This window comes from Terrapene carolina, unplaced genomic scaffold (genome assembly GCF_002925995.2).
Source record: "Terrapene carolina triunguis isolate 2854851 unplaced genomic scaffold, T_m_triunguis-2.0 Scaffold21, whole genome shotgun sequence".
NCBI lineage: Eukaryota > Metazoa > Chordata > Testudines > Emydidae > Terrapene > Terrapene triunguis.
This window is the reverse complement of record NW_020664372.1, coordinates 20,734,571-20,762,091: the sequence shown is the minus strand read 5'-3', so window position 1 is coordinate 20,762,091 and position 27,521 is coordinate 20,734,571. Positions and strand designations below refer to the sequence as shown.

At 42.8% G+C, this 27,521-nt stretch overlaps 1 protein-coding gene across 1 annotated transcript in view; it reads left to right on the top strand.

Moving 5' to 3' along the window:
- The window catches only part of UGGT2 (UDP-glucose glycoprotein glucosyltransferase 2), a 277,888-nt gene that overhangs the window by 150,959 nt on the left and 99,408 nt on the right, over positions 1-27,521 (top strand). The window contains exons 18-23 of the mRNA XM_026663613.2: positions 1,864-1,987; positions 2,068-2,166; positions 3,547-3,641; positions 6,416-6,622; positions 9,940-10,071; positions 25,026-25,153. Coding sequence (XP_026519398.1) covers positions 1,864-1,987; positions 2,068-2,166; positions 3,547-3,641; positions 6,416-6,622; positions 9,940-10,071; positions 25,026-25,153 — 785 coding nt within the window. The remainder of the gene's footprint in view (positions 1-1,863; positions 1,988-2,067; positions 2,167-3,546; positions 3,642-6,415; positions 6,623-9,939; positions 10,072-25,025; positions 25,154-27,521) is intronic.

Below are 27,521 nucleotides of genomic sequence, written 5' to 3'. Positions count from 1 at the left end.
CACCCATTACTCTAGGAATAATGCCAAATTTGGTTGAGCTGTGTACAGTCTGTGTATATGTGAATCTGATCCCCCTGCCTACATCACTGCTTGGGTGTCACCAAAAGTGGAATGCACATGTGCAACTGCTCAAAGAAGAAAACGGTTACTAATTTGTCATAACTGTTGTTCTTCAAGATTGCATATGTCCATTCCATGACCCGCCCTCCTACCCCTCTACATCGGAGTTTCCAGAAAGAAGGAACTAAGGGGGCACAGGGTCAGCTGGGCGCTTTATATTAGTGCTAGTGGTACATGGCAGTAGAGGGTGCTTGAGCCACCCTGATGAATACCACCGAGGGAAAATTTTCTGGCAATTGTATGCGGGGCGCGCACATACCTAGAGTTGCGTAATAAGCATGTGAGTGTGGCTTCAGCATCCTGCCCTTCTGAGGATGCTTTGCAGTTCCCTGATCTTGTGGATCATATGATAGCCACATTGAACTTACCTTCAGGAGCTGTGAGGATCTGGCCCATGGGCTGTAGATTCCCCACCCCTGGGGTTAAACAATGCATCGTGCAGTGTAATGAGTAAGCTGAAACTCCTGAGCTGCCGGTTGTATGTTCTCATTCTACTAGGGCTGTACCAGCATCTTTTTCTTGTCTTAAACATGTTCCTATTAGGGAAGTTTGCAAGGCTGCTACTTGGAAGTTAGTGCTCACATTAACTAAACGTTATGCAGTGGATCTAGTTGCTAGAGCAGATGCCAAATGTGGCAGAGCAGTGCTTCAATCATTATTTAATTAGGATTGTGTTTCCATCTCCCAGCACTGGTTGTTAAACTATCCATAAGTGGGAATACGCGGAGCCACGTGAAGAGGAAATGAAGGCTGGTTACTAGTAACGAGTTTTTCAAGATGATTCTACATGTTCACACTTCCCACCCAGCTTCTCCTGTTTTTCAGAGTTCTATTATGGTCTTCTGGGTCGAGGCAGTAGAGGGCACAGCGCCACACTATATGGCCTCATCCTCAGAACATTTGGAGAAGATAGGGGTATGAGGGAGCACACTGGGCTCCAGCAGGCACGACTTGGAGAAGGTTCTACCATTAGGCACCACCAGGCAGTGCAGTACCTATAAGAGTGAATATGCAGAGTCATCTCAAAATACTCTGGTTACAAGTAAATATCCTTCATTCGTTGTATGCTAGTTGTGTTGTGTGGGTAGTTTTCAAGAACTGTGGCAGTTGGGCCAAGTAATCCACCATCTGTGCAGTCTCCCTCATACAACCAATGAAATTGTTGCACGCAAATTAGCTGTAGAGTAAGGGTGGTGCTTGGTTGAGTTACCTCACATGTTACAGTGGTATTGGACTCTTGGCATGGTGTAGCTTCATAGATTCTAAGGCCAGGAGGGACCATTGTAATCATCTAATCTGACCTCCTATATAATACAGTACGTAGAACTTCTCTAGAGCATTTTTTTTAGAAAAACATCCACTCTTAATTTAAAATTTGTCAGCGATGGAGTATCCACCATGACCCTTGGTAAATTGTTTTAATAGATGCGTGCCTTGCTGTCACATGGATGTAATTCATAAAATCAAAGTGACTTGAGAATTTAAAAATTGGACAGTAACAGCCCTCAGATCCCACTCATGATTGAACCTGGTGATCTTCTGGACAAAAAGAACTCTCAGCCATGCTTGTAGCTGTTTCTGTCTCTTCACACTAACACCGCAGACATTCTAGGCTTCAGAGTGACACACAGAGAGACAATCCTGGATTTTATTTTATAGATAAATGCTCATCTTGTGCTTATCTTAAAATTGTTGCATTAAATGGGAATTATGGAAACGTGGGATTTATTTTTGCTATTACAGGGTTTGCTAAACGATCATATGGATGCGGTAGATTTCCTCATGGATCAGCGTAATGTAGTTTCCCGTATAAATCCCACTATTCTTGACACTAAGAGAAGATACATAAATTTCATATCCATGTCAGGTAAATACTTTTCTTGCCTGTTTAGTTATCATGTTTTTTTCAACTCCTAATTGTAACAAATTATATATTTAACTTTGCAGTTCCTGTTGGCGTGGAAGATTTCTCTACTTTTTCCTTTTTGGACTCACAAGATAAGAGTGCTGTAATTTCACAGAACATGAAGTATTTAACAAAAAAGGGTAAATTTATTTTGTACAACCTTTTAACTATGTAATACTGTTTGCCTACAATTATGGCAGTAATGCATACAAGTGAGTAATTATGTGGAAACTCAGAATAATAAAGAAATGTTAGTGTTGGTTGAGGTGAATATAAATACAAAGACTGGTCTAAGAAGGATCTGTGTGAGCCCTGATTTTTGTTTTTTATGCAACATCCAAAATCTCTTGGGATAGTAAGCTTGTTTGATGATGAGTTTGAAGTCACCATCAAAGTTGTTAAAACAATAGCCTAATTGTATTAGATTATTTTAAAGCAAAACGTAATCATGAGAAGTAATCTGATTACTTGAAACCAAAAAAGTAACAGAGTGCTGTTACTTAATTTTGCAAATCTGTCTTTAATATTACTCCCAAAGAAGAATCTGACCACATGTTATTCACGTGTCTAATGCCCCGTTTTTTCCTATAGATGTAGGCAAAAAGTATTAGAAAGCTTTTGCACCTACAAAAACAGCTTAATATTTAGGGTGCTTTGTTTTGGGAACTCCTTATTCAAATGACTTCAGATTTTCTCCACAAACTCCAATTATCAGGCTGATATGACTTGACTTGAGGATTTTAGGGAGGGTGCAAATTTTAGTTTAAAACAGAAACTTATCTGGAACATTATCTATGGAGAAGCAGTAGCCTCTCTATCATATCTATTAATATTAAAATTTACTGGTGGTACTCCAGCCCTCAACTTGTATATTGCTGCTGTTCATGCCATGTTGACTTTTTCAATTCCTTTTCCCTGTTTTAAAGATCACTCTGTTACATTTTTTTCTCTGTTTACCCTGCTTAGTCTCTACATTTATTATAACTCTGTCTTTGGGGAAGAGGAAATTACTTACTTGAAGTTTCCTGAAGAATATGTTTTGATGGATTAGCACTCATCTGCGTGCTTGCTCTCTGAGTAAAAGGGGTGGCTTCTGTAGCTGTTGGGTGGGTTTTGGTTATTTGTTGTCTTTGGATTTTTTTTGGCGCTGCAATTTAAATATTACTTTGAACATAAAGGAATATTTTTTCTTGCATATTAGAATATTTTTACCTTCAGTTTGAAAGGAACGGATGATTGAAACACTAGAGGTTGGCAATATACTATTTAGAATCTTAAGTAAGTTCCCACCTCACTAACATGCAGAAGCAGAGACCACGACCAGTGATGATCTAGATAAGAAGTAATATGTAGCAGCACATCACAGGACAGAATAACTTTATTAAATAAACATTGATGTTTATCATCTGATTATGTTATATTGATGAGAGCCTTTCCTTGATTTTGTTATTTGGAAATATTGTCATCTACTTAAACTTTTTAGAATAAAATTCTTTTACTGGGTTATTTGTTATTTTCAGATGAAGATGTAATATATGCAGTTACCGTCTGGATTATTGCTGATTTTGACAAGCCAGCTGGGAGACATCTGCTTTCTAAAGCTTTGAAACACCTGGTGAGTTTCTAACAATTCCTATTGGAAAATAATGATTAGAAGTATCTGCGATTATGGAGAATATGAATACTGTCCCCAACTCTGTTTATTAAATTATAGCAGATATGAAAGTAATCTTAATTTAAGAAACAAAGATTTATAATACTTATTGGCCAACTTAGTAAAATAATATAACATTTTAATAGACTAATAATTAGTTTCATGGAAACGTGAAGGGTCTTCTGCATTTGAGATTGCTTATTTCTGTTAGTTCTGTGCTATTTCCAACAGGATTTAAAGGACTGCAAGTAAATGCCATATGAACATCAATAGCAAAAGGGACTTTCTGGGTCATATAGAAGACAGAATTACTCAATCCATCTCTCTTGGAAGTTTCTTAAATGATGATCTCTATCCGTTTTCCAAAACTCTTTTTGGATTGTTTATAAGAGGGGACAAAATGTTTTACTTGTATAGTAAACTGTAACACAAATTTTAATACTTTACCTCTAAAATTTGCAGTCAAAGGCTATGTCTGCACTATGAGCTAGAGGGGTGATTCACAGCTTGCATACATATACTCATGCTGCCTCGATAAGAGCTAGCATAAGTATGAATAATAGTGTAGCCGTGAAAGCGGCAGCATGGCTAAGCCATGCCATATACGTACCCATGGAATTTGGGCAGATTTGTGCTCGGCACAGCTAATCTGTGCTTCTGCTGCTGCTTGCCATGCTACTGTGGCTACACCACTATTAATACTCTGATAGTGAGAGTATGTGTATGTGAGCTGGGAATCACACCCCTAGCTCATAGTGTAGACATAGCCACACCTAATTATCAGTGGAGAAATTGTAGCATACAGTATAGATGTCAGGACTACTTCTATTACTTCTCATTTCCCCATATCCCTGGTTGAGTAGCTACCCAGAGAAGTAATTAGATGGATTGAAGAACTGGGATACAGACTGTTTCAAATGTAGGTTGCTAGTTTCAAATATGGTCAATGTTTGTAATCAGCAATAGTCATTGCCATCCAGGGGGTGACTAGCCTATGTCAAATGAATTGGTAACTTCTTCATGGATTAAAGACTAACAGCAATTTTCACTAATTGATTCTATTATTGGTAATCACAGAAATGTTAGCTCCAGGCCAATGGGGGCTGCGGGAAGTGGTGCGGGCCGAGGAATGTGCTGGCCACCCTTCCCGCAGCCCCCATTGGCCCGGAGCGGTGAAGTGGGAGCTGCAATCGGCCGAACCTGCGAACGTGGCAGGTAAACAAACCGGCCTGGCCTGCCAGGGGCTTTTCCTGAACAAGTGACGGACTGGCTTTGAGAACCACTGCCTTAGAGGGTGTGGAGCGGCATAAGCCGCTCCTACACCTCTCAGTCTCTGGCATAAGGGGCATCAGAGGTAGGGAGTGAGAGTGACCAGAATGTGTTGCTCTCCTCCTATCCTAACTGGAGTATGGCCACTTGGCCATTTCCTTTTTGAAAGCAGGGCACAGTTCAGGGTACACAGTCAAGAGCTGCAATTTAGAGATTCAGAGGCCACAATTTGAATGCCAGTGATTTAATCCTTTACTGCAATACATTTCATTTGCTTCTCCTTGATTTTAGAGGACTAGAAAGTCACCTGATCAGCCTGTCCTTACTCACTCATCCAAGGAATAATTTCTTATCAGTCTTTTCCTCCATAGGCTTGTGTCATCACTGCCTTTAATAAGTATTCAAGATTTTCTTTCTGATTTATGATCAAGATTTGGGGGATAATTAAGTGAATTTCTCCAGTTTATTCTCTGCTGAAGTTGACTCTTTTAGAGAAATTTGAGAAAATCTATTGAACCATTTTTGAAAGTTATACCAGTGAAATATGGCACATAATTAACACTAATTAAAAATATACTCCCTACTGAACTGTCAGAGTAGTCATTCCAAGAAGAATATCTTGTATTTAAAATATTTGTTACAGGGTAAATATCTGCCTACTAGCTGCCTTTTCTATTGCTAACTGAAAGTCAACGTTTAGCAGTCACACATATATTTTTCATTAAAACTAACAGCCAAAAATAAACACTCTAAGGCAGTAATTCTCAACCTGGGGTAGGTGTACCCCTAGGGCAGGGGTTCCCAAACTTGGTTCACGGCTTGTTCAGGGTAAGCTCCCATTGGCCGTGAATGGTGAACTGCGGCCACTGGGAGCTGCAAGCGGCCGTATCTGCGGACACTCAGGTAAACAAAGCATCTCGCGGCCCACCAGGGGCTTACCCTGAACAAGCTGTGAACCAAATTTGAGAACCCCTGCTCTAGGGAAACGCAAAGGTCTTCCAGGGGGTATGTCAACTCATCTAGATATTTGCATAGTTTTTCAACAGGCTACATAAAAAGAACTAGCGAAGTTAGTACAAACTAAAATTTCATATAGACAATGAATTGTTTATACTGCAGTATATACTATTATACGGTAAGTATCACACTGAAATGTAAGTACAATATTTATATTCCAATCTATTTATTTTATAATTATATGATTAAAATGAGAAATAAGCAAGTGCTGTCACACTTTTGTATTTTTTTTAATGATTTTGTAAGCAAGTAGTTTTTAAGTGAGGTGAAACTTGGGATTCGCAAGAAAAATCAGACTCCTGAAAGGGGTACTGTAGTCTGGAAAGGTTGAGAACCATTGTTCTAAGGATATTTCACTGCACAGATGCCTAAGATGATAAATATGTAAACATCAGGTGTGAGTAGATTAAATTATAAGATTATATTTATATATTTTTCTTTGTTTGCAGAAAACAAGCAGTCATACGCGACTTGGGATTGTGAACAATCCAATGTCAAAAATAACGGAAGATAACACAGCTGTTGCAAGGGCAATTTTGACCGCCTTTTTAACACAGAAAAACAGCAGCTTAAAAAGTTTCCTAAGTAAGATAGCTAAGGAGGAGACAGCAAAAGCCCTTGCTACAGGAACAACAATTAAGAAATTGCTTGTTCCGGTCAGTAAACAACATTTATTAAATAATAGTCACTTGATGTCTTTATATAAACTATTGCCCATTTCTTTTTTCTTTTCATAGATACTTTACTTCAGTTATATTGCAGGTGGCACATTTCTAGCTGAGAATAACTTCCTATTGCCTGGTGTCATGAAGCATGAGGTCAAAGGAAGTGATTTTAACCATAAAATAATTGTTCTTAAGTACAGTTACTGGGGTATGTTGTTTGTATTTTGAAAGATTTTTCTATGAAAAATAATAAAACACAATTTACTGAACAATGTGGCTATCAGGTCATTGAGAGCCAAATAGCTCTAGTCATCACTGATTTTTTTAAAGCCATTTCTTGATTTGCACTTTTTAAACACTAGATTTGTAACTCCTATCTGGAAAGAATTATCAGCTTAATCCAAAAGTTACCTTGCTCCTATTGTAAACATTGAGTATTGAATTTATTGAGCAATGATTAAGGTTAATATTTTTCATGGTTATTTTTAGTAAAAGTCATGGACACGTCAGACAATAAACAAAAATTCACAGGAGCCTGTGACCTGTCTGTGACTTTTACTAAAAATAACGGGAGTCAGGGGGAGAGGAAGGAGAGGGGGAGAAATGACAGCCTGGACCCCCATGGTGGAGGTGAATGACAGCACAAGCCCCACAGTGAGGGGTGAGGAGACTGACAGCCGAAGCCTCGCTGTCATTTGGTTGGGAGGTATAGCCCTGGCTCCAGCCCCGGCCGAAGTCACGGGACTAGAGCTCACAGTTCTGCCTCCACCCACAGCAGCAGGATGGGGCACACAGCCCAGTTCCAGCCATAGCTGCAGAGGGGGGGGTGCACAGCTCCAGCCCCAACTGGGGCAGGGTAAGGGGGTACACAGCCCCAGCCTTGGCTGCAGCCACTGACAGCTGAAGCCAAAGAAGTCATGGAGGTCTGGTAAAATCACAAAATCTGTGACTTCCGTGTCTAAATCGTATCCTTAGCAATGATGGTGATAATCTTCATGGACTGGAGCAACTGAAATTAACAAGTGCTTCAGTTACTTAACTTCTAGCAGTCATTTTCCATGTCTGTTGACCTTAGAGCAGGGAAAGTAAGTTAATTTGTTTAAAATATGTTTTCTTATATTATTGCTAACTTGAAACACAGTCAGCAATTCCGAGTGAGAGGTCACTTAGATATCAGCCACCAAGTAACAGCAGCAGACTACAATGCTGGTTTCAAAAACAGCTATGTACTTCAATATTATTAATTAGGAAAGCTGCTCAAGAATATATTTAGAAGTTCTTCAAGTGGCCTCTGTATATTTCCATTTATGGGATGCGTTGATTGCGTGCATCTTAGACAGTGGAACTTCAACTAGCAGTGCCTGTTGGAGTGCTCATGCCCCCTTCCAACCCCTCCCCTCAGCATTAGCAGACATTTTGAGTGTGAGGCTATATAAAGGGGTGTGGCACTGTGGCCACCACAGTTCCTTTCTACCATGTCCAGGAACAGCTCCATGATTTGGCTGGGGTCTGGTCTTCAGTACCTTTTTTAGATTAGAACCGTGGTTCTTTGAGATGTTATTGTCTGTGTGGATACCATGACCCAACCTCCATTCCTTCTTTTGTGATGCTCAGCCATATGGGCTTCAAATTTTGAGGGAACTGAAGAAAGGTCTTTGTTGTCCTGCCCTTGATGCCTTTGTACAGGAGCATGAGAAAACACAGGGCACATGCATGGTCCCAATGGAAACTGCTATTAAAAAAAACCCCTATGAGGCTTATGCCCACCTAGAATGCGATCCACAAAAACTACATTTTGAAGAACCACAGTTACTTAAGTAATCATTCTTTCCTAACCTGCTTTAACTCTTCAGAGGAGTCTTGTGTCCCCTTCCCCCTTCTCCAGACTTACACCCCCCAGAAAGCAGGGCTTTGGAGCAGAGCCCAGAGCTGGAGCACGGAGTAGCTCCGGAGCAGTGGAGCTGCAGGTTTTTGCCTGGAACTGGAGCGGAGCCGGAGCACAGCTCCGAAGCCCTGCCAGAAAGGACAAGTTTATCATCTGGGCTTGAGTTCACTCCACCTCATAATGTGGGTGATAGAATTTTAATGGATACAGAGTGGACTTGTTCTGTAGATGTGCAAAGGTTTTTACCTAATAATAGGAAAGGGTCTACATATGCATGTTATATTAGCAAATGAAAAGGGGTTTTATTATGAGCAGATAATAATAATAATGTTCTACATATGGCACCAGTTCAGTCCATATTAGGTTACTTACTATATCTTAAATCTGTTTATCTTTTGTTATCTTGTATGTGGTTACACTGATCTGCATTTTATTTGGGTATTGATAAATCACTGTTTACTCAAGAGCCAATGAGTGAATGTTCTTTTTTTAGTTGTCTATTAAGACAGTTTTCATAATGGCTATTACTTGGGCAACAAGAGTGAGTGAACTACAAGTATTAATGATCAGGTGGTAGATTTGGCAGGCAAATTCTTCAATCACTTTTTAATTGGGAATCCATGTAATGTGATTACTGATAGCTAAACTATCCCAGGAGTGGGAATATGCAGAAGCTACTCAAAGAAGAAATTAATATTACTCAACTGTAACCAGACTCTGCATACGTATACTGCCCCGCCTTGCCCCTCTTCCTCTGAGTCCTGATTTCCAAACAGGACCTGAGGGAGATGTGGAAGGAACTGAGATGGCGGGAGTGCCATGCCTCCTTTTAAGTCTCACCATGAGAGGAAGGGTGGGAGTGATGCATGAGTTCTCCATCAGGCACTGCTAATTAAAATTTCACCATCTAAACTACACCTGATCAGGTCATCTTACAAGTGTGAATACGTAGAGTCCAGTTTGAAGAACTCCAGTTACAAGTGAGTTACTGTCATTTTTACTAATGAGAAATTTTATTTTTCTCCTTCATAATCCATTTATTTCTGATTAAGAGTGCAAGATAGGGTAAATTAACAGAATAGTGAACTTCATTGTAGTAAGATTCATGATTCTTTATGTGACAGTGTTCTGAGCACTTACTGGTCAAAAAGTGCTTAAACTCAGGCTCAGCCTGGCTCTTCTGTTGTGCTGTTGCTCAAGGAGAAAGAAGTATAAATTAGCTGCTTGGGAGAGACACGGAGGAATGTAGATATGTAGGGCTTCACTCCCAGGGTTATATGACTGGTCTGAAGCTAAGGCTGGAGGAGTTCTCTCTTGCTTTTATCTTGTTTAGATTTTCATTATAAACAGTTTGAAGAAAACCCTGGCTGACTATCAGTGTATTTTGTTTTTGCTGAATCTGGCCACCTTACTTCTGCTTTAGGGAATGGATGACAGTACTTTTGAGAAGAAATACAACACTTTAGGAGTGGATATAATTCAAACTCACCAAATGTTCTGTCAAGAAGTTCTTAAACTGCTTCCTGGGCAAATGGCTGTTGTCAGCAATGGGAGGGTAAGTAAAGAAACAGTTCATTTTCTTATTCTCCATGTATGCTCTCTTTCCTCTCCTTGAACTTTTATGTAATTGTAAGGTCAATGCATTATATTACTTTCTTACTCTCCACAGTGTGGCTAAAATGTAGACTCGCTTTTGCTTATTTTTTCTGTAGTTCTTTATTACGGATTTCATTTGCAGTCATTAACTACTCAGGAACATAAGAAATGCCATGCTGGAATTGACCAGGGGTCCATCTGGTTCAGTATCTTGTTTCTGACAGTGTCCAGATGTGTGAAAAGAAGATGTGAGAAACTCTGCAATAGTAGTTATGGGATCACCTGCCTCCAGGGAAGGTTTCCTCCTAACTCCAGTAATTAGAGGTTGTCTTATGCCATAGTGTGAGGGTTTACATCCCTTCCAAAATTATTTTATAAAAATGTGTATTTGTATAACTTGCTCAACAGTTCTGTCTGAGGTTTTTAAATATTCTGGAGGTTATCAAAGGGCCGTGCAGGCCTAACCACTGCCATTCTTTTTTATTTTTCTTAGTATGAGTATGTGTGTAAATTGGAGTCTTTGCTGTGCCTGCGGGACTTCTTGTTTTTACCCTTCATTTCTTTCAAATTGTTGTTGTAAAAAGATTTTATTAGTAGTGCTAGATGGTAGTTGCCTCTGAAGCAGCAGCTAGATCTGTGGCTTCCCTCTATCCAGAGAGTGATAGTGGAAGGTCCTCTCATGGATCAGTAACTGGTTAAAAGACAGAAAACAAAGGGTAGGAATAAATTATCAGTTTTTAGAATGGAAAGAGGTAAGTAGTTGTTTCCCCCAGGGGTCTGTACTGGGACCAGTGTTGTTCCACATATTCATAAATTATCTGGAAAAAGGGGTAAACAGTGAGGTGGCAAAATTTGCAGATAATACAAAATTACTCAAGATAGTTAAGTCCAAAGCAGACTGTGAAGAGTTACAATGGGTCTCACAAGACTGGGTGACTGGGTAGCCAATGGCAGATGGAATTCAATGTTGATAAATGCAAAGTTGATCAAGAATAGGAGGTAGCTGTGTTAGTCTGTATCAACAAAAACAAGTGAAACATCTGAAGAAGTGAGGTTTTTTACCCACGAAAGCTTATGCCCAAATAAATCTGTTAGTCTTTAACGTGCCACCGGACTCCTTGTTGTTTTCTCATCAAAAATAGTTCATTCTGCAGAGAAAAATCTAGAGTTTTTTGGATACTTGTCCTTTGAAGTCATTTTTGGTGGCCCTTATTGTCTGGACTGCTCATGTACAGCACCTACTATCACAGATCCCAGAACTGGATATGTGTACAAATATTCAAAACCAAAAGAAAAACTTCCTTTTTTGAGGTAAGTGCCATACATTCTGGGGTCTGCCAAAGATGTCTTGCTGGCTCAAATACGTCTCATTTATTGGCATGGTCAATCTTCTGGGAAATTAACATGGAAGAATAAAGATGCCAGGAGACTAGACTCTTTTGGTAGAAAATTTTACTCCTCTTCGAGTTTCCAGCTCAGGGTGGCCAACCATCAGGCCTTACTGAGCCAATATGATTTTAATTTATGGTAATCCCTGCCAAAGTTCGAGCCACTCCACCCAGAGCGGGGTAGGAAGGACTTTAAGGCATTGGTGGACGAGGGGGCGACGGCAGCCAAAGCAGCCCTGCAGGCAGCGGCGGACGCAGCGGATACGGCGGCTCGCTCAATGGCCTCCGTGATCTCCATGCGCAGGGCATCGTGGCTTCTCCTGTCCGGGCTTTCGGCGGAGGCCCAGTCCCTCATGCAGGACCTGCCGTTCAACGGGAAGGCCCTGTTCGCTGAACAGACGGACATCAGGCTGCACGGGATGAAAGACTCTCGTACCACCCTGCAGACCATGGGCCTCTACATCCCTCCGGCTAAGGACAAGGCCAAACCGCAGACGTCAGCTCACCTGCGCAGAGCAGATATGAGCCCCCTTACAAGAGGCCGAGAGACCAGAAGCACCGGCCTCAACAACAGTACCACTCTGCCTCACAGCCTGGGCCCTCTAAGGGCAAGAGGCAGGGAAAGAGGCGGTTTTGACTATTTTCAGGGGGGCACCAAGGCAGTTGCCATGGAAACTCCCCTACTAATAAAGTTTGTGTTCAGCAACCGCTTGTCTGCCTTCCGTGGGGAATGGTCACAAATAACCTCGGACTGCTGGGTCCTCAACACCATTTCCAAGGGCTACACGTTGCAGTTTAGTTCACCCCCACTCAACCACCCCTGGTCCCTGGTGGGCTAGGGGGACCCGGAGCACGTTCACCTCCTAGGTCAGGAGGTGGAACGACTACTACACCTGGGAGCAGTGGAGAGAGTGCCAATAGAATTCCAGCGCAGGGGCTTCTCCCGATATTTCCTGATCCCAAAAATGAAAGGGGGTCTCAGGCCCATCCTAGAGCTGCGGAATCTCAATCGGTTTATGGTCCGCTCCAAGTTCCGCATGGTGTCCCTGGCTTCTATTGTCCCCTCCCTGGACCCGGGAGACTGGTACGCGGCCCTGGACCACATACATATTTTCAAAGGGCACAGGCGCTTCCTCCGTTTCCTGGTGGGGCCCAACCACTACCAGTTCACGGTTCTCCCGTTTGGCCTATCCATAGTGCCCAGGGTAGTCACAAAGTGTATGGCGGTGGTAGCGGCCTACCTCAAATGAGAAGGGGTCCAGATGTTCCCATATCTGGACGATTGGCTTCTCAACGGCAACTCACGGTCTCAGGTGATGACCCATGTGGACCTGCTCCTGTCCACATGCGCCAATCTTGGCCTGTTGGTAAACGAGTCCAAATGAACGCTAGTTCCCGTGCAGCGCATAGAATTCATAGGGGCACTACTGGACTCCTTAAGAGCCACAGCCTCTCTCCCAGTGGGCAGGTTCGAAACCCTCAAAGGTCTCATCGCCTTGGTCACGACTTTTCCGGTGACAACAGCAAGGGTGTGCCTTCAGATCCTAGGGCACATGGCAGCATGCACGTATGTGGTCCGCCACACCAGACTCCGAATGAGGCCCCTCCAGCTATGGCTAGCCTCCCAGTTCTCCCAGGCCTGGGACAGCCTGGACAAGGTCCTCACGGTACCAACCCTGGTAATTGCCTCCCTACAACGGTCGTCCTCCCCGGGCAACATGTTCCAAGGGGTTCTTTTCCGGGAGGCGGCCCTGTCAATAGACCTGGTGTCCGATGCGTCGGACTTGGGCTGGGGAGCCCACATAGGGAACATGCAAACCCAAGGGATGTGGTCAACCTCGGACCTGTCCCTCCATATAAATGTCAGGGAGCTCAGGGCAATACGGTTGGTGTGTGTAGCTTTCATCACGCAGGTTCGCGGCAAGGTGGTCAGAGTCCTTACGGACAACACCGCCGCGATGTTCTACATCAACAGGCAAGGCGGGGCACAGTCCTCGGCCCTCTGCCAGGAAGTCCTGAGCCTGTGGGAATTCTGTATAGTCCACGACATCTCCGAGGGCTTTCCACCTACCGGGCGCCCGCAATATGCATGCTGATTGCCTCAGCCGTGTTTTCTCCCCCCATTACAAGTGGACGCTCCACTCGGAGTTCACTCACCAGCTCTTCCGAGAGTGGGGAATTCCGCACATGGACCTGTTCACAACCCACCAGAACTGGCGTTGCCCCTGGTTTTGTTCCGGAGGTGGGGGGGTTGGAGAGGGACGCGATCTCAGATGCTTTCCTCCTGCAGTGGTCGGACCAGCTTTTCTATGCTTTTCCACCGTTTCCCCTTATAGGCAAAGTCCTAGAAAAAGTGAAAACAGTCAAAGCACGTATCATCCTTATCACCCCAGCCTGGCCCCGTCAACACTGGTACAGGACCCTACTGGACCTACTGGCGGCCCCTCCGAGGAGGTTGCCGCTACGCCTGGACCTCCTCTTCCAGGACGGGGGCCGCCTCCTTCATCCCAATCTGGCCGCTCTCCACCTGACAGCATGGCTGCTCAGTGGCTAGACGAGGAGGAGAGGAGGTGTTCTGAGGAAGTCAGGCAGGTCCTCCTGGAAAGTCGGAAGCCGTCCACACGCCGGACGTACCTGGCGAAGTGGTCCCGATTTTCCAGGTGAGCGGGGGAGCAAGGAGTCTCCCCATCGTCTGCACCACTCCAGCTTATCCTTGAGTACCTCCTGTCCCTTAGGACCCAAGGGCTGGCACCCGCCTCTGTCAGGGTACACTTGGCAGCCATATCGACCTTCCACCCGCTGGTGCAAGGGCACTCGGTCTTCTCCCATACTATGACCTCCCGAGAGGCCTTGACCATTTTCCCGTATGCTAGATCCCCTGTACCGCAATGGGACCTAAACCTGGTGTTGTCTCACCTCATGGGGCCTCCCTTTGAACCCTTGCCCACGTGTTCCTTGTTTCATCTGTCATGGAAGGTAGCTTTTCTTGTAGCAACCACGTCAGCCTGATGTGTCTCAGAGCTCAGGGCCTTGACCTCGGAACTTCCATATACAGTCTTCCACAAGGCTAAGGTCCAACTTCGCGCACACCCTGCATTCCTCCCGAAGGTGGTCTCCGCCTTCCATATGGAACAGGACATCTTTCTCCCCATGCTCTGTCCCAAGCCCCATCCCTCCAATGAGGAACGCCGCCTTCACACACTCGATGTGCGTGGGCACTGGCCTTCTACCTAGATCGGACTAAACCGTTCCGAAAATACTCACAACTCTTCGTTGCCTTGGCCGAGCGTATGAAGGGACAGCCTATTTCCACCCAGCGCCTTTCTCGCTGGATCATCTCGTGCATACACACGTGCTATGATCTGGCAGGGGTTCCCCTGCCACCGATTGTCAGGATGCACTCAACGAGAGCTCAGGCCTCGTCGGCTGCCTCTGTAGCCCATGTTCCTATCCAGGACATCTGTAGGGCTGCCACCTGGTCTTCAGTTCACATGTTCACTGCGCATTATGCGATCGTCTCCCAAACTAGGGATGATGCCGGGTTCAGAAGAGCAGTACTGCGTCCCAGGAACTTGTGAATTCCTACGCACCTCCAACAGATATAGCTTGGAATCACCTACTGTGGAATACACATGAGCAATCACTCGAAGAAGAAAAAGATAGTTACCTGTTCCGTAACTGGCGTTCTTCGAGATGTGTTGCTCATGTCTATTCCACATCTCACCCTCCTTCCCCTCTGTTGGAGTTGTCCGGCAAGAAGGAACTGAGGGTGGGGGAGCGCGCAGCTCCCCTTATAGCGCGATATAGAGGTGCCACTCCAGTGGTCGCAGCGGTGCTCCCCCCTATGGGTACTGCTAAGGGAAAAACTTCCGGCACCGGTGCATGTGGCGCGCATGCACACCTACTGTGGAATAGACATGAGCAACAGATCTCAAAGAACACCAGTTACGGAACAGGCAACTGTCTTTTCTTTCCAGCTGTTAGCACTGCAGGTCTGTGTAATGAAAAGGGGCCCTTTATTTACTTTTTTACCCACTGTCCAATGTAATATTGGTAGGTTGTGTAGGAGAGGGCCATCTCAGCAGGACCACCAGGAGGCACTGAACCTGATGGGAGCATAATCCCAGACACACAGGGAGAGTTAGGACCACCCACTGCCCCATCTCTTTAGGGTAGTAGCCGTGCTCCTCACCCCTTGCATCTGACCAGTGGGCAGACATGACTGTGCCTCCTCCTCAGCTGCTTTCATGCCCAAGGAGGCCCAGCCCAGCAAGGTCCTGCTGTCAGCAGAGCATGGAGTGTGGGAAAGTGGAGCAGGAACTGCCTCCTGGTAGGATGGTCTTGGTGAAGGTGCTTGGTGGTCCCTGAGAGACCAGGTTTCTATTCTTGGTGCTGCCTCTGCCAATGATGTCCTGTGTGACCTTGGGCAAGGCCTCAGTTCCCCAGCTGTCACACAGGGATAATAATAACCCATTGTGCAGGGATAATAATAACCCGTCTCTCTCTCTCATACATACACGCACGCGCGCGCGCACGTTGCTTGTAAACAGCCTTACAGAAAGCTGTCTCAACCTAAAAAAAGGAAAATTGATGACTAACACCGCCAGTTCCAAGATAAGTGGACTGTTGATTACTTTGTCATTGAGTACAAACAGACTGCCTCATGCTTGATCTGCAAAGGCAAAGTTGCTGTTTTAAAAGACTACAATATCAAACGACTTTACAAAACGAAACGTACAGCAATATGATAAATATCAGGGAGACGAGAGAGAGAAGATGGTCTTACAATTGAAAAAAGAATTAGCGAAGCAGCAGCAGCTTTTTCAGAAAGCGAGAAAAGAGTCAGAGTCAGCAGTTTTGGTGTGAAATGATTGCTAAGTGTGGGAAGCCATTTACTGATGGTGAATTTATTAAACAATCTTTATTAAAATGAGATCATATGTCCCGATAGGCTGATATTGTTGAAAACATCTCTCCTATCTCCAAATACACTAGCAGAGCGTATTCTTGAGCTCTCTAAAGATATCAATGGGCAGCTTATCGAGAAAAGCACAGCTTTCCGCGCATATTCAATTGCAATCAATGAGAGTATCGATTTGGTTGACAGTGCACAGCTTGCCATATTTGTGAGAGGCATTGATGAAAACTTTGCAGTAACTGAAGAATTGCTAAGCTTGTCGTCAATGCGTGGTAGAACAACGGACAGTGAAATTTTTCACTGCCTCACAGAAGCACTGGAACAACACGGTCTGCCATGGCACTTGTTAGCAGGCTTTAACCACTGACGGGGCCCCAGCAATGATTGGTCAAAAAAAACCGGATTGGTAGCACTAGTACAAAGAAAGATGTCTGAGCAAAACACTGAGCAACCAAGAGCGTTGCACTGCATCATTCACCAACAAGCACTGTGCAGTAAATCTTTGAAATCTGACAATGTCATGTCAGTTGTGAAATGTGTGAATTACATTCGCTCAGGGGGCTTGCAGCACAGACAGTTTCATGCTTTCTTGGAGGAAATTGAATCTAAATACAGTGACTTGCTCTACTTCACTGAGGTGCGCTGGCTAAGCAGGGGTTCTACATTAAAGAGAGTCTTTGAATTGAAAACAGAGGTGAAAAGATTCATGTAAGAAATTAAAATGCCTGTACCACAATTTGAAGATCACAAATGGATGACAGATCTTGCTTTCCTTGTTGACGTAACACAAGAGCTGAATATCCTAAACCTGAAGCTGTAAGTCCAGGCCAGCTGGTGACAGCAGTGTATGATCATGTGAGAGCATTCACAACTAAACTAAAGTTGTGGAAAAATCAGATTTCTCAGGGGAATCTCACTCATTTCCCAGCATGCAAGTCACTTGTGGAAGAGCTCGGCTCTGAAATACAGTTCAGTGGTTCTCAATACACTACTAAGCTTGACCTGCTTTTGCAAGAATTTGATCAGCAGTTTGCAGATTAAAGAAAGCTTCAATATGTTTGCTAATCCATTTTATGTTGATGTGGAAACAGCACCATGTGATTTACAAATGGAACTCATTGATATGCACTGCAACACATCTTTAGAGACTAAAATCAGAGAAACCAAGGATGTCACAGAGTTCTTCAGACAGCTACCACCATCTTTCCCAAATCTTTGCAGAACTTTCAGAAAAATCATGTCCTTGTTTGGCAGTACTTACATTCTGAGAAACTTTTTTCCACAATGAATATAAATAAGTCAAAATACCGAACACAACTATCTGATGCACACCTTGCTGCAATCCTGAAGGTTTCAACTGCTCAGTCACTGAGGCCAAACATCAACAAACTGAAAGAACTGAAGCGTTGCCAGGTGTCTGGCAAACACTAAAAACTCTTTGGCAGGCGAAGAATTGTATAAAGTTATATGACAGTTTTATTATTTCTAAGAAATTTGAAATAAAGATACAATATAAATGTTTTCTTTTCTGAACATCTTCAGTCACATTACTGGCGCGCTGGGAGGATTTGAGGACTGACACTGGCCCTAAGGTAAATTGAGTTTGAGACCCCTGGTTTACTTCAACGGGATTAAGGAAGGCTGCCTCCATGGTGTGAGAAAATATATATTGTGAAGATTTGCAAGGTGGATAGCTAGAGTTCAGTACACACATCTACTTGAAGTTACTTGGCTTCTCAATTTTGATTTCAGGTTTGACAAGTCAGTTTTATAATTATTATTCAATTAAGAATTCCTCAATCCATCATCCATCTAGGCTGTACTGCATGCTAGTCTCACATGAACAGAAAGGTGCAGAGGTTCCCCCAAAGACGAAAGAGAGGTTATTTACCTTATTTTTTTATGAATATCTGTGCATATTCACATTCCTCACCCACCTTCCTCTCTTCCTTGGAGATCTCCTGTGAAGTCCAGGAGAGGCTATATATGGCCTTGGACCCCAAACGTTTGGTGCTGTGAGGTCTTCCTTGTGTCAATCCCATCTGGCACAGCTTTCCAGAAAGTTCTGGATCATTCTAGTTCAAGCATCTTGAATCCCATAAGTATGAATAGGCAGAGCCATCCCTCAAACTACAGCTACTGATAAGTAACCTCTATTTCTTTACATTTTGTAAGAATAATATTTTTTTGCTTAATGTATGGGTAGTATAAGATTTTGGATGTCCCTAACTATTCATTTCCTGATCTAAGGAAAGTGATGTAATAGTTAAGTACATTATTGTCATTTAGCAACCTTAAATGGTTTATGAAATGAAGAGGTTTTTTTTAATTGAATATGTGTACAACTTTGACTGTTCGTTGTTTTTTGTGGGGCTGGGTAATGCGTAAAACATCTTTGTTCCACTAAACTGCATTATGAGTAGAAAAGTAATTTAGCATTCAGTGCTTTGGACCAGATGCTTATAATGCTTAGCAAAAATTAATACTATTAAGCATAATGATCACAGCAACCTTAGGAGCTAATTTATTATTCTTAAACAGATAGCTTAGTGCTTGAAATACTACTACTGATACTTCAGAATAAATTCTTATCTTGATACTGTCCACATTTTTATAAAGGTAGTGTCAGCAAGCTGTAACATATTGTGGAAAATGAGGGAAATATTTGTATTTTTCTTTTGAAATATACAAATATACAAATATACATACCCAAAGGTAATTATTTATTACCTTTGGGTGAATAAATAATCCTTTGTTCTGAGGCAGCTGCTTTTGAATCACTTTTATCAGTTTACTGGTTACAGTTTTCTGGAGAAATAGGGCTTACAACTCCTAAATACATTTGGGAAACGGACTGCAACCAAGAGATCCAGTCCAAAAGTGGTTGAATGGTGGGGTTCCACCCTATAAGAGAGGTACAGAAAGTCAGGCTTATCACCTGAGAGTGATCTCAGAGCAGTCTAAAGTGCAGCTCGCTCTGTAACTGTGACACCTATATAATGAAAATATGATTTCTAATAACTGGTAAGACATGGTTTGTATTGCATTCAGGCTTTTCTCTGTAGTCTTAGGGAGAACAAATAAATAGCTGTAGAAATATTTTGTCTTTAATTTTATTATCCTGAAAAATGATCATGCTATTCTTGAAAAACATACCACATCACTGTTTCTGTTTTCTAAACCTCAAGTGTATGGCATTATATTGCAGAAACAAGAATAGTTATTGAAGTGTGGTTGTAGTCTGAAAAGTACTCCTTAAAATTGCATTGTAGGGTTGTATGTTTGACTCTCAGTGACATCTGTCATAGGGTCCACTCACTGGACTTGGCACCTCCTCCTGGCGACTCTGAAGATTAGCTCTTGCCAGGTAATGTCCTCCTCCGGCACTGTCACTACCCATGGTCTCTTTCACCTTGCAGCCCTTCTCATTCCCAGAGCTGCAGCTTCCTGTTCATGGCTCGGCCTTCTGGCCAGGTCAATAAGGCCCTCCCCTTCGAGGGAAATCAATGTCCTTCTGGACCAGCTGGCGTCTCCAGTGCCCTATGCCACTTAGAATCATAGAATGTCAGGGTTGGAAGGGACCTCAGGAGATCATCTAGTCCAACCCCCTGCTCAAAGCAGGACCAATCCCCAGACAGATTTTTTTTACCCCAGTTCCCTAAATGGCCCCCTCAAGGATTGAACTCATAACCCTGGATTTAGCAGGTCAATGCTCAAACCACTGAGCTATCCCTCCCCCCAAAGTGCCACTTCCCACTGGCAGGTAAGGTAGGGGAACCCAGGCCCTCCTTCTATACTGGCTTCCAGCCCAGGGACCCTATAACAAGCAGGCAAGGTCTGTACAGTCATACCCCTTGCTGCTGTTTCCTTGTGCTTCTTTCTACCTATCTGGCTTCCCCCTCTTTCTCAGTTTGCCAGCACAAGCTCTCTCCTCCATAGGGTGGCTGTTGATTACATCCTTTCAGCCTCTTGGGGCTCACAGCTCCTGGGCTTTATACAGGGCCCTCCGGGTTCCTGCCCAGCTGAGCCCATTTCCAATTAGTGGCCTGCTCCCTGTCTCCTTCAGGTGCAGCCTGGGCAGTTAATCAGCTTAGCTGGCCACCTTAACCCCTCTCAGTCCTGTGTGAGGTGGACACCCCATCACAGACATTCATATCAAATGTGCCCAGTTTACAAATACAATTTGTTCTATCTATCTGCAAGTTAAACTTGAGATATTAGAGTCAAGTTTGCCTTCTTTCTTCCTTATACATCGTCATTAGAAATAAATATTCTTCAGACTGTGTCAGGCCTTCAACTACATGTCTGCAACCCTATTATTTTTAAATTATTCTCTTAGTTATACTTGACCATCCGCACTGGCTTCCTAGGAGTACAGGTCCAGCTAACCAAAACTGAGTAAACAGTTTTGTTGCCGCTATTGCAGTTACACAAAAAATAGTAGAATCACACTTGCTTTCTCTTAGCTGTATTGGCTCTGCCATACGAACACTAATAAAAAGCAGAGCATAACTAGAAACTTTGTTTTAATCACCTAAGTAAGCAGATATGTCTCTTACCACACATAACAGACTGGTTCTTTAATTAAAAAGGTGCCATTTTAAGTCACTTTCCAAAGAGGATCTGCCCTTTAAATACTTGAATCTCAGGGGCAATAGTTATTCATTAATTTAATGTGCAATTTTACTTAGGTTAGGCAACCATCAATCCATTGGATCATGGTGTACACGTAAGAAGTCTAGTTGGGTGCTTGATGAATCTGCTTATGGCTGACAAGCCCCAATTAAAGAGCGACACAGCTTGTTACAAATTTCACATCTCCATGTGTTGTCTGAGTTGGAGTCCAAGATTACAGCATGCTGCTTTCTTCTTTCTCACTTTGCTTCCATCCTCTGGATAAAAGCCACTTCGTGTTCAGCTGCATCCAGCACCAGATATTCCCTCAAGATTGGGCGGGATTCTGCGCACTCCTCCCAGCTTTCTACACTGAAGTTGAATGACTTCATATTATTTTTGCACACATCGTAATACCGCCATAAAAAGCAGCCCTGCTTTCTAGAGCCATCTCGAATCTTGTTGTACAAAATATTATTGGGAATAGAGTCTCCTTCCATTCTCCTGACATGACTGTGCCATTGCAACCTCCTTTTCTTGATAGTAGTTTCTAAGTGTGTCAGTCCTGCGCGCTACAGCAGCTCTGTGTTTGGTATTTTGTCTTCCCACTTTATTTCCATGATCTTGCACAGACATCTCATGTGGAAGCTGTTCAGTCTCTTGATGAGCCTAGCATATGTAGTCCACATTTCTGAACCATGAAGTGGGGATGACAGCACACAAGTCTCGTAGATTTGCATCTTCACCTCAGCTGATAGTTTGCTGTTATTCCATGCACATTTCTGTAATAGCCCGAAATTCTTAGCTGCTTTTCCAATTCAGTTAGTCAGTTCAGTCTGAAGGTCAAGATTCCTGCTAATCATAGAACCCAAGTAGCAAAAACTGTTGACAACTTGAAAAGTTTTACCCTCCAGAGTGATGTCAGGCATTGGTTCTTCCACCCCTTGGTATATGATTACAGTTTTATTGAAACTAATTGTCAACCTGAAGCCCTTGCATGATGCAGAAAATCTACCCAAGAGATTTGCAGGAAAGATTCACTGTGGGCAATCAATGCTGTATCATCCGCAAACTGGAAATCTCTCAGAACGAGCTCTTTCACCTTGTTTTTTGCTCTAAACCATGCAGTGTTGAATAAGCCTCCATCTAGTCTGAAAATAAATGCCATCATTGCTGTCCTTAAATGCATGAAGAAGCAGGAATGAAAAGTAGATGTTAGAAAGCATGGGGGCTAAGACACGCCCCTGTTTACCCCTTGTTAATGTCAAAGGCATTTGGTTCTATGTTTTCTTGCACTACAGTTGCCCTCATACCTTGATGCAATGAACAAATGATGTTCAGTTTTTCTTAGAAAGATGACTAAAAATGGTGGTGTCAGGTTCTATGTGCATCTCTCAATGATTTCAATACCAAACATTCTCAGTTAATAAGAAAAAACACCTTTTATTTTTCTATCTGCTGGCCCTGCAAACTCAGCATGGAATCTGAAAATCATGCCAGGGTCTCTCTGGCTCATGCATCATACCAGTATTACATACAACTTCCATTGACAAAATTTGGCCTAAACAATTTGCAAGCCAAAATCAGTCTTCATTTATACCAGTGCAACATCACCAAGGTATGATGAGGGCATTGAAAACGTCTACTTTAGATTTACTAATATATTTTTACAATAACTTTTCACAGTGGAATTGTTCTTCAAAGTTAATGAATGATAATTATTTGAAATTAATTCAACTATTTAACACTTCTAGATCTAGTTGTAACACATTTAGAAACTGGTTCTTGACTGGAAAAGTATTATGTCATTTTCTTGGGATTTTTGCTAGAAAACCACAAAGATTTTTAAAAGAAATTTAAATTTTCAGGATAATAACATGACTATTTCTGAGCTCTTTACTTCTTTTCTAAGACAATAGGGAGAAGTTTGCATACTGTGCAAATGGTTTTGAACAGTAATTAACAAGCTATTTCATAAGTAAATATATTTTGCCTTATCGGCATAACTTGTGTAAAAAAAGTTGCACAGGTATAACTGAGAGCAAACTTTGGTCCTGAAATTGGAAGCTAGCAAACAATTATGTTGATACAAGTCAAAATAGAATGCAGTCTTGCAAGCAGCTTGACTAACTGCTGTAGTGCTCCCTGTCATCATAGTATGGCTTTGCAAGGGTATTAGTCTATAGCACCTCCTGTGATGCCCTCCTGTGATGGCCTATCTCTGGCTAAGTCTTTCATGGCCTAGCCCTCCAGCCCAGGTCACCTCTTTCTATTTCTATCCCCTTCTGAGGTAACAACAGTCCAACTAAAGAATCCAAAACAACATCCAAATACAAGATCCTTCTGCCCCTCAGGTTATGCTGAAGTTCCTTGCTCTTCACCTCTGCTCCTGGGGAGTACAGAGTTCCTTCTTTGCTCCTTTGGATGAGCAGTGCCTCCCTGGGCGTTTCTCCCTAGAGGCCCTTCTTCATAGCAGGTTTCCCCACTGCATCCCCTCTCCAGGGACTCTGGCAGCTTCCCCCAGAGACCGACCTGCTTCTTACAGGCCCTATCTCAGGGCCTTCCACAGGAGCTTACCCTAGCCCCTGTGGTACTCACGAGCATGACAGTCCTTTTCCAGAAAGAGGAAACTCTTCTCTTGAGGGTCTCCTCCTTCACTTAGTTCTTTTCCCTCTGTATGATGTCCTCCCTGACCCCTCCACAACTGTGATCACTAATTGTAATTGAGTCCAGATCACAATCTGCAAGTGGTTAACTTCTAGGTAACAGGCAAGGCTTACCTCATCACCCCTAGAAGGGCCAGGCACCCTATCACAAACCCACTCTGTTAGCTGCATCAGCTCTATAGTTTTAGAAGGAATAAAAAACAATGAAAAATTTCTTTAGTCACTAATGTCAAAAGATGACCCTAAGTGCACACAGCAATAAGATATATTGAATAAGACCATGCAATTTTTCAGAATCATTTTCCTGACCAAAAGGGCACTTTACATTTCTCTCTTTTTCAATCAATTATTGTTATTGATGTTTTATTTAAGAATAATAAGACCTTCTAAGACCTAGAATGAAATCCTGTCCCCATAGAAGTCAGTGGTAAAACTCCCATTTCAACTCCCATTGCCTTTTCAACAGTTTCCTAAAACGAAATGGAAAAATGTTGTACTCTTGCCATAATGATTTTACAGTTCAATCCAAAACCCATTGAAATCAACTGCGAGACTCCCACTGACCTCCAGTGGCTTTGGTTAGGCCCTTCATTGCTACTTAATCTTCTGAAAACATCACCTATCCATTTACTTCTGCTTCCACTGAGACTGGATAGCTGAAAATAGTGTGTGTGTGTGTGTGTGTGTGTGTGTGTGTAATGTATTCATATTCTTATATGTTTTGGCATGCGTACGATAGAATGTATTGATTTCCCAAAAAATTTTAAACAACTTTTTGCACACCAATACACTAAAATAGTTCTGATGTAGGACACAATGAAGGTATTATAGGATTTAACAACTAAGCACAAGGCAGGATCGTGGTGGTTTGTGTTCAAATTTTGCCCTTTTTTTCTTTGAGCTTTTGTTTAAAAGGAATTTATGTTGCCGAATAATACATTTCTGTAAATAGGCATGTATAATGGAAATGCTACGATAGCCTTATACACGTATTTGTGGATGTTCCTGTTGTAACTTTTTTTACAATAGATGCATCCCTTGTTTGCCTGATGAATTTTTTCTACTTGCTATTAGGGATATCACCTGAAAGGAATGTATATTTAAAATATACTGTAGTTCAATTTAATTAATAGAAAATTGTAAATGCTGGAATTTTCACAGCATGAATACTGTATAAATAGTAAAATCTAGTGGTATGCAGGAGAGTAATTTTTAATACTGAACATTTTACTGTATTAAAAATGGAGTGTATTTTTTGCTTACAGAGGAAATATTTTTGAAAACCTAAGCTTCTAGTAAAATAGTGTCATTTGTTTTTCCTCTTAAGGTCCTGGGTCCTTTGGATGAAAATGAGTTCTATACTGAAGATTTTCATTTGTTGGAAACGATAACATTCAGTACATCAGCAGAGAAGATTAAAGGCGTTGTCAAAGAGATGGGGATCAGCTCTAAAGAGTAAAACACTTTTGGGTTTGGGGAATCTGTTGTCTGAGTGCATGTGAGACTCATTTGAGTTTATCACCTGTGACTAATTATTTCACTTTCTTCTAGAGGATATCTAGGTCTTCTTTCAGTGTTTGTCCATACGTATTCCACTCTTGGTGTGCATGTGCCCGAGTTTGGATTCTTTTGGACAGCATCTTATGTTGGGACTTCCCTTGTTCTCCAAGTGTCCTCATGCCTCCCATCCAAAGGCATAAAGCGTGGAGTGTATCCTTTAGTTCCTTCTTATTGCCTGTGGCTTCAGGTAGGCACATCGGCAGTGTCTCAGGCTAGGACTATATTACCACTTACTGCGGTATTACTTATGTCACTCAGGGGTGTGAAAAAGCAACCCCCCTGAGCAATAAAAGTTACACCAACCTAAGCACTGGTATAGACAGCCAACGTAGACGGTGCTATGTCAGCTCTCCCGCCGACATAGCTGCTGCTGCACATGGGGCTGGAGTAGTTAAGCTGACAGGAGACACCTCTCTTGTCTGCTTAGAGCGGTTACATTAGTTTACAGCAGTGCAGCTGCATTGCTGCAGCTCCGCCACTGTAAACTTTCTAGTGTAGCCATAGCCCGAGTTTCACACTCAGTGTTCCTGTGTAAATAGTTGTAAATAACTTTAGATGGTTATTTGGTTAGTTAGTCTTTAGTTCTAGGTTTTTCATAATGTTTCCTTTTTAAAAAAGAAAAGCAAAACAAACTTTTTTTTTTTTCCTGTGAGACTTTCCTGGTTCCAGGCTGAGCTCTTATGGTGGAACAAAAGTCTGCAGGACTTGAAACTGTCCTCTTTGCAAGGCAGTAATGCCCTGTAATGAAGGGCATGCCAGATGTTTATTATGCCTTAATGAGGAACACATTCCTGAGAGGTGTGCTATTTGCAAGTCATTCTTAAACAGAACACAAAAGACAAGATAGACTGGCATAAAGCTGTTTTTGCTGTAGGGGTCCATGCACCCCTCTTCATATCCTGGAGTGAGTGGGACTGAAATCCCTAAGCAATTCTCTTCAATAGGTGCTCCTGTCAGCTCCTCAGTTTGCAACTCTGTGAGTAACGTTTCTAAAAAATTGTCCTCTTGAACCAGTACAACTTCTGAAGTTAAGGGAAGGAAGGAGAATAGCTCCTCTCAGGGACATAGATCTAGGTCACCCTCTCTGGGTGCTAGCTCTAAAAGCAGAAATCCTTTTGCTCTGCCACGGAAAAAGGTAGCTTAAGGCCCAAGAATGGTCCCTCTGGGCACCCACTCCAGTACCAGTCACTCTGCTCTATTCCTGGCTCATTTGGCGCATTCATGTCAAAGCTCCCAGTACTGGTGTCATTGGTACGAGCGCTCCAGTACTAATGCCTTCTATTTATCTGCCTATGATACTGATTTTCTCAGTACTGTGGGAGGCTTTATAGCTTCAGGAGATTTAACTCTTTCTGTGGTCACCTCTGTTATTTGTGGTAAAGTTTCCACTTGTAACATGGACAACTATCTCAGGCTCAGTACCAAGCCCATTGTGGTATGTGTTAGGGCTCATTAAGCTCTTACTATGTACTCGAGCTAGTACTGCTTCAACTTTAGAGGAGGAGTACTCTTTCTTTGCTTTAGACTCAGATAGCCGGAGGGAGGTGTCACCAACATATTCCCCTGGGTCTAGGTAGTTTGATCCATATTTTTGAAATGGAGTATAGGGCACAACTATCCTAGGCCTAAGAGCTCTTGGCCCTCTGTTCCATACTTCTACCAGCAGCCTTGATCCTACTGGGCACTGTCGGTCTTATAACTGGCAAGGAAGGCAGCACCAACAGCTCAATCTAGAGTGAGGTATCTGTCTCCAGCAAAGCAGCAGGGAGCACTACAGATGGCTCAACCAGTGATCCCTCCAGGTGAGCATGCACATGACCAAGGCTCTGAGGAAGAGGATCTGCAGACTCAGGAACACAGCATTCCAACTCCCATCTCTTCTTTGTTGCCTGATGAGGCTGTGATTCCTTCTTCCACTAACATGCAGCTTGATGACTACAAAACCTTTCAGGGGCTGCTGTGTCTCATGGTTGATACTCAAGATCCTCGTGAAAGTCGTCCAGGAGAAATCACATAAGCTTCTGGACATTTTGCACACCTGTGTTCCTGGATAACTTGTGACACCAGTAAATGAAGGTCTGTTAGAGCCAGCTAAATTACTCTGACAGTCACCTGTATCTCTAGTGTCACTGTATAAGCATGCAAAGTGGAGGTATACATTTTACACTCATCCTGTGCCTGGCAGTGATGGCAGCCCATGAACGGACAAGACAACAGGCACATCCAAGTCCAAGCCATAGGCTTCATCGATAACCATGAGGAT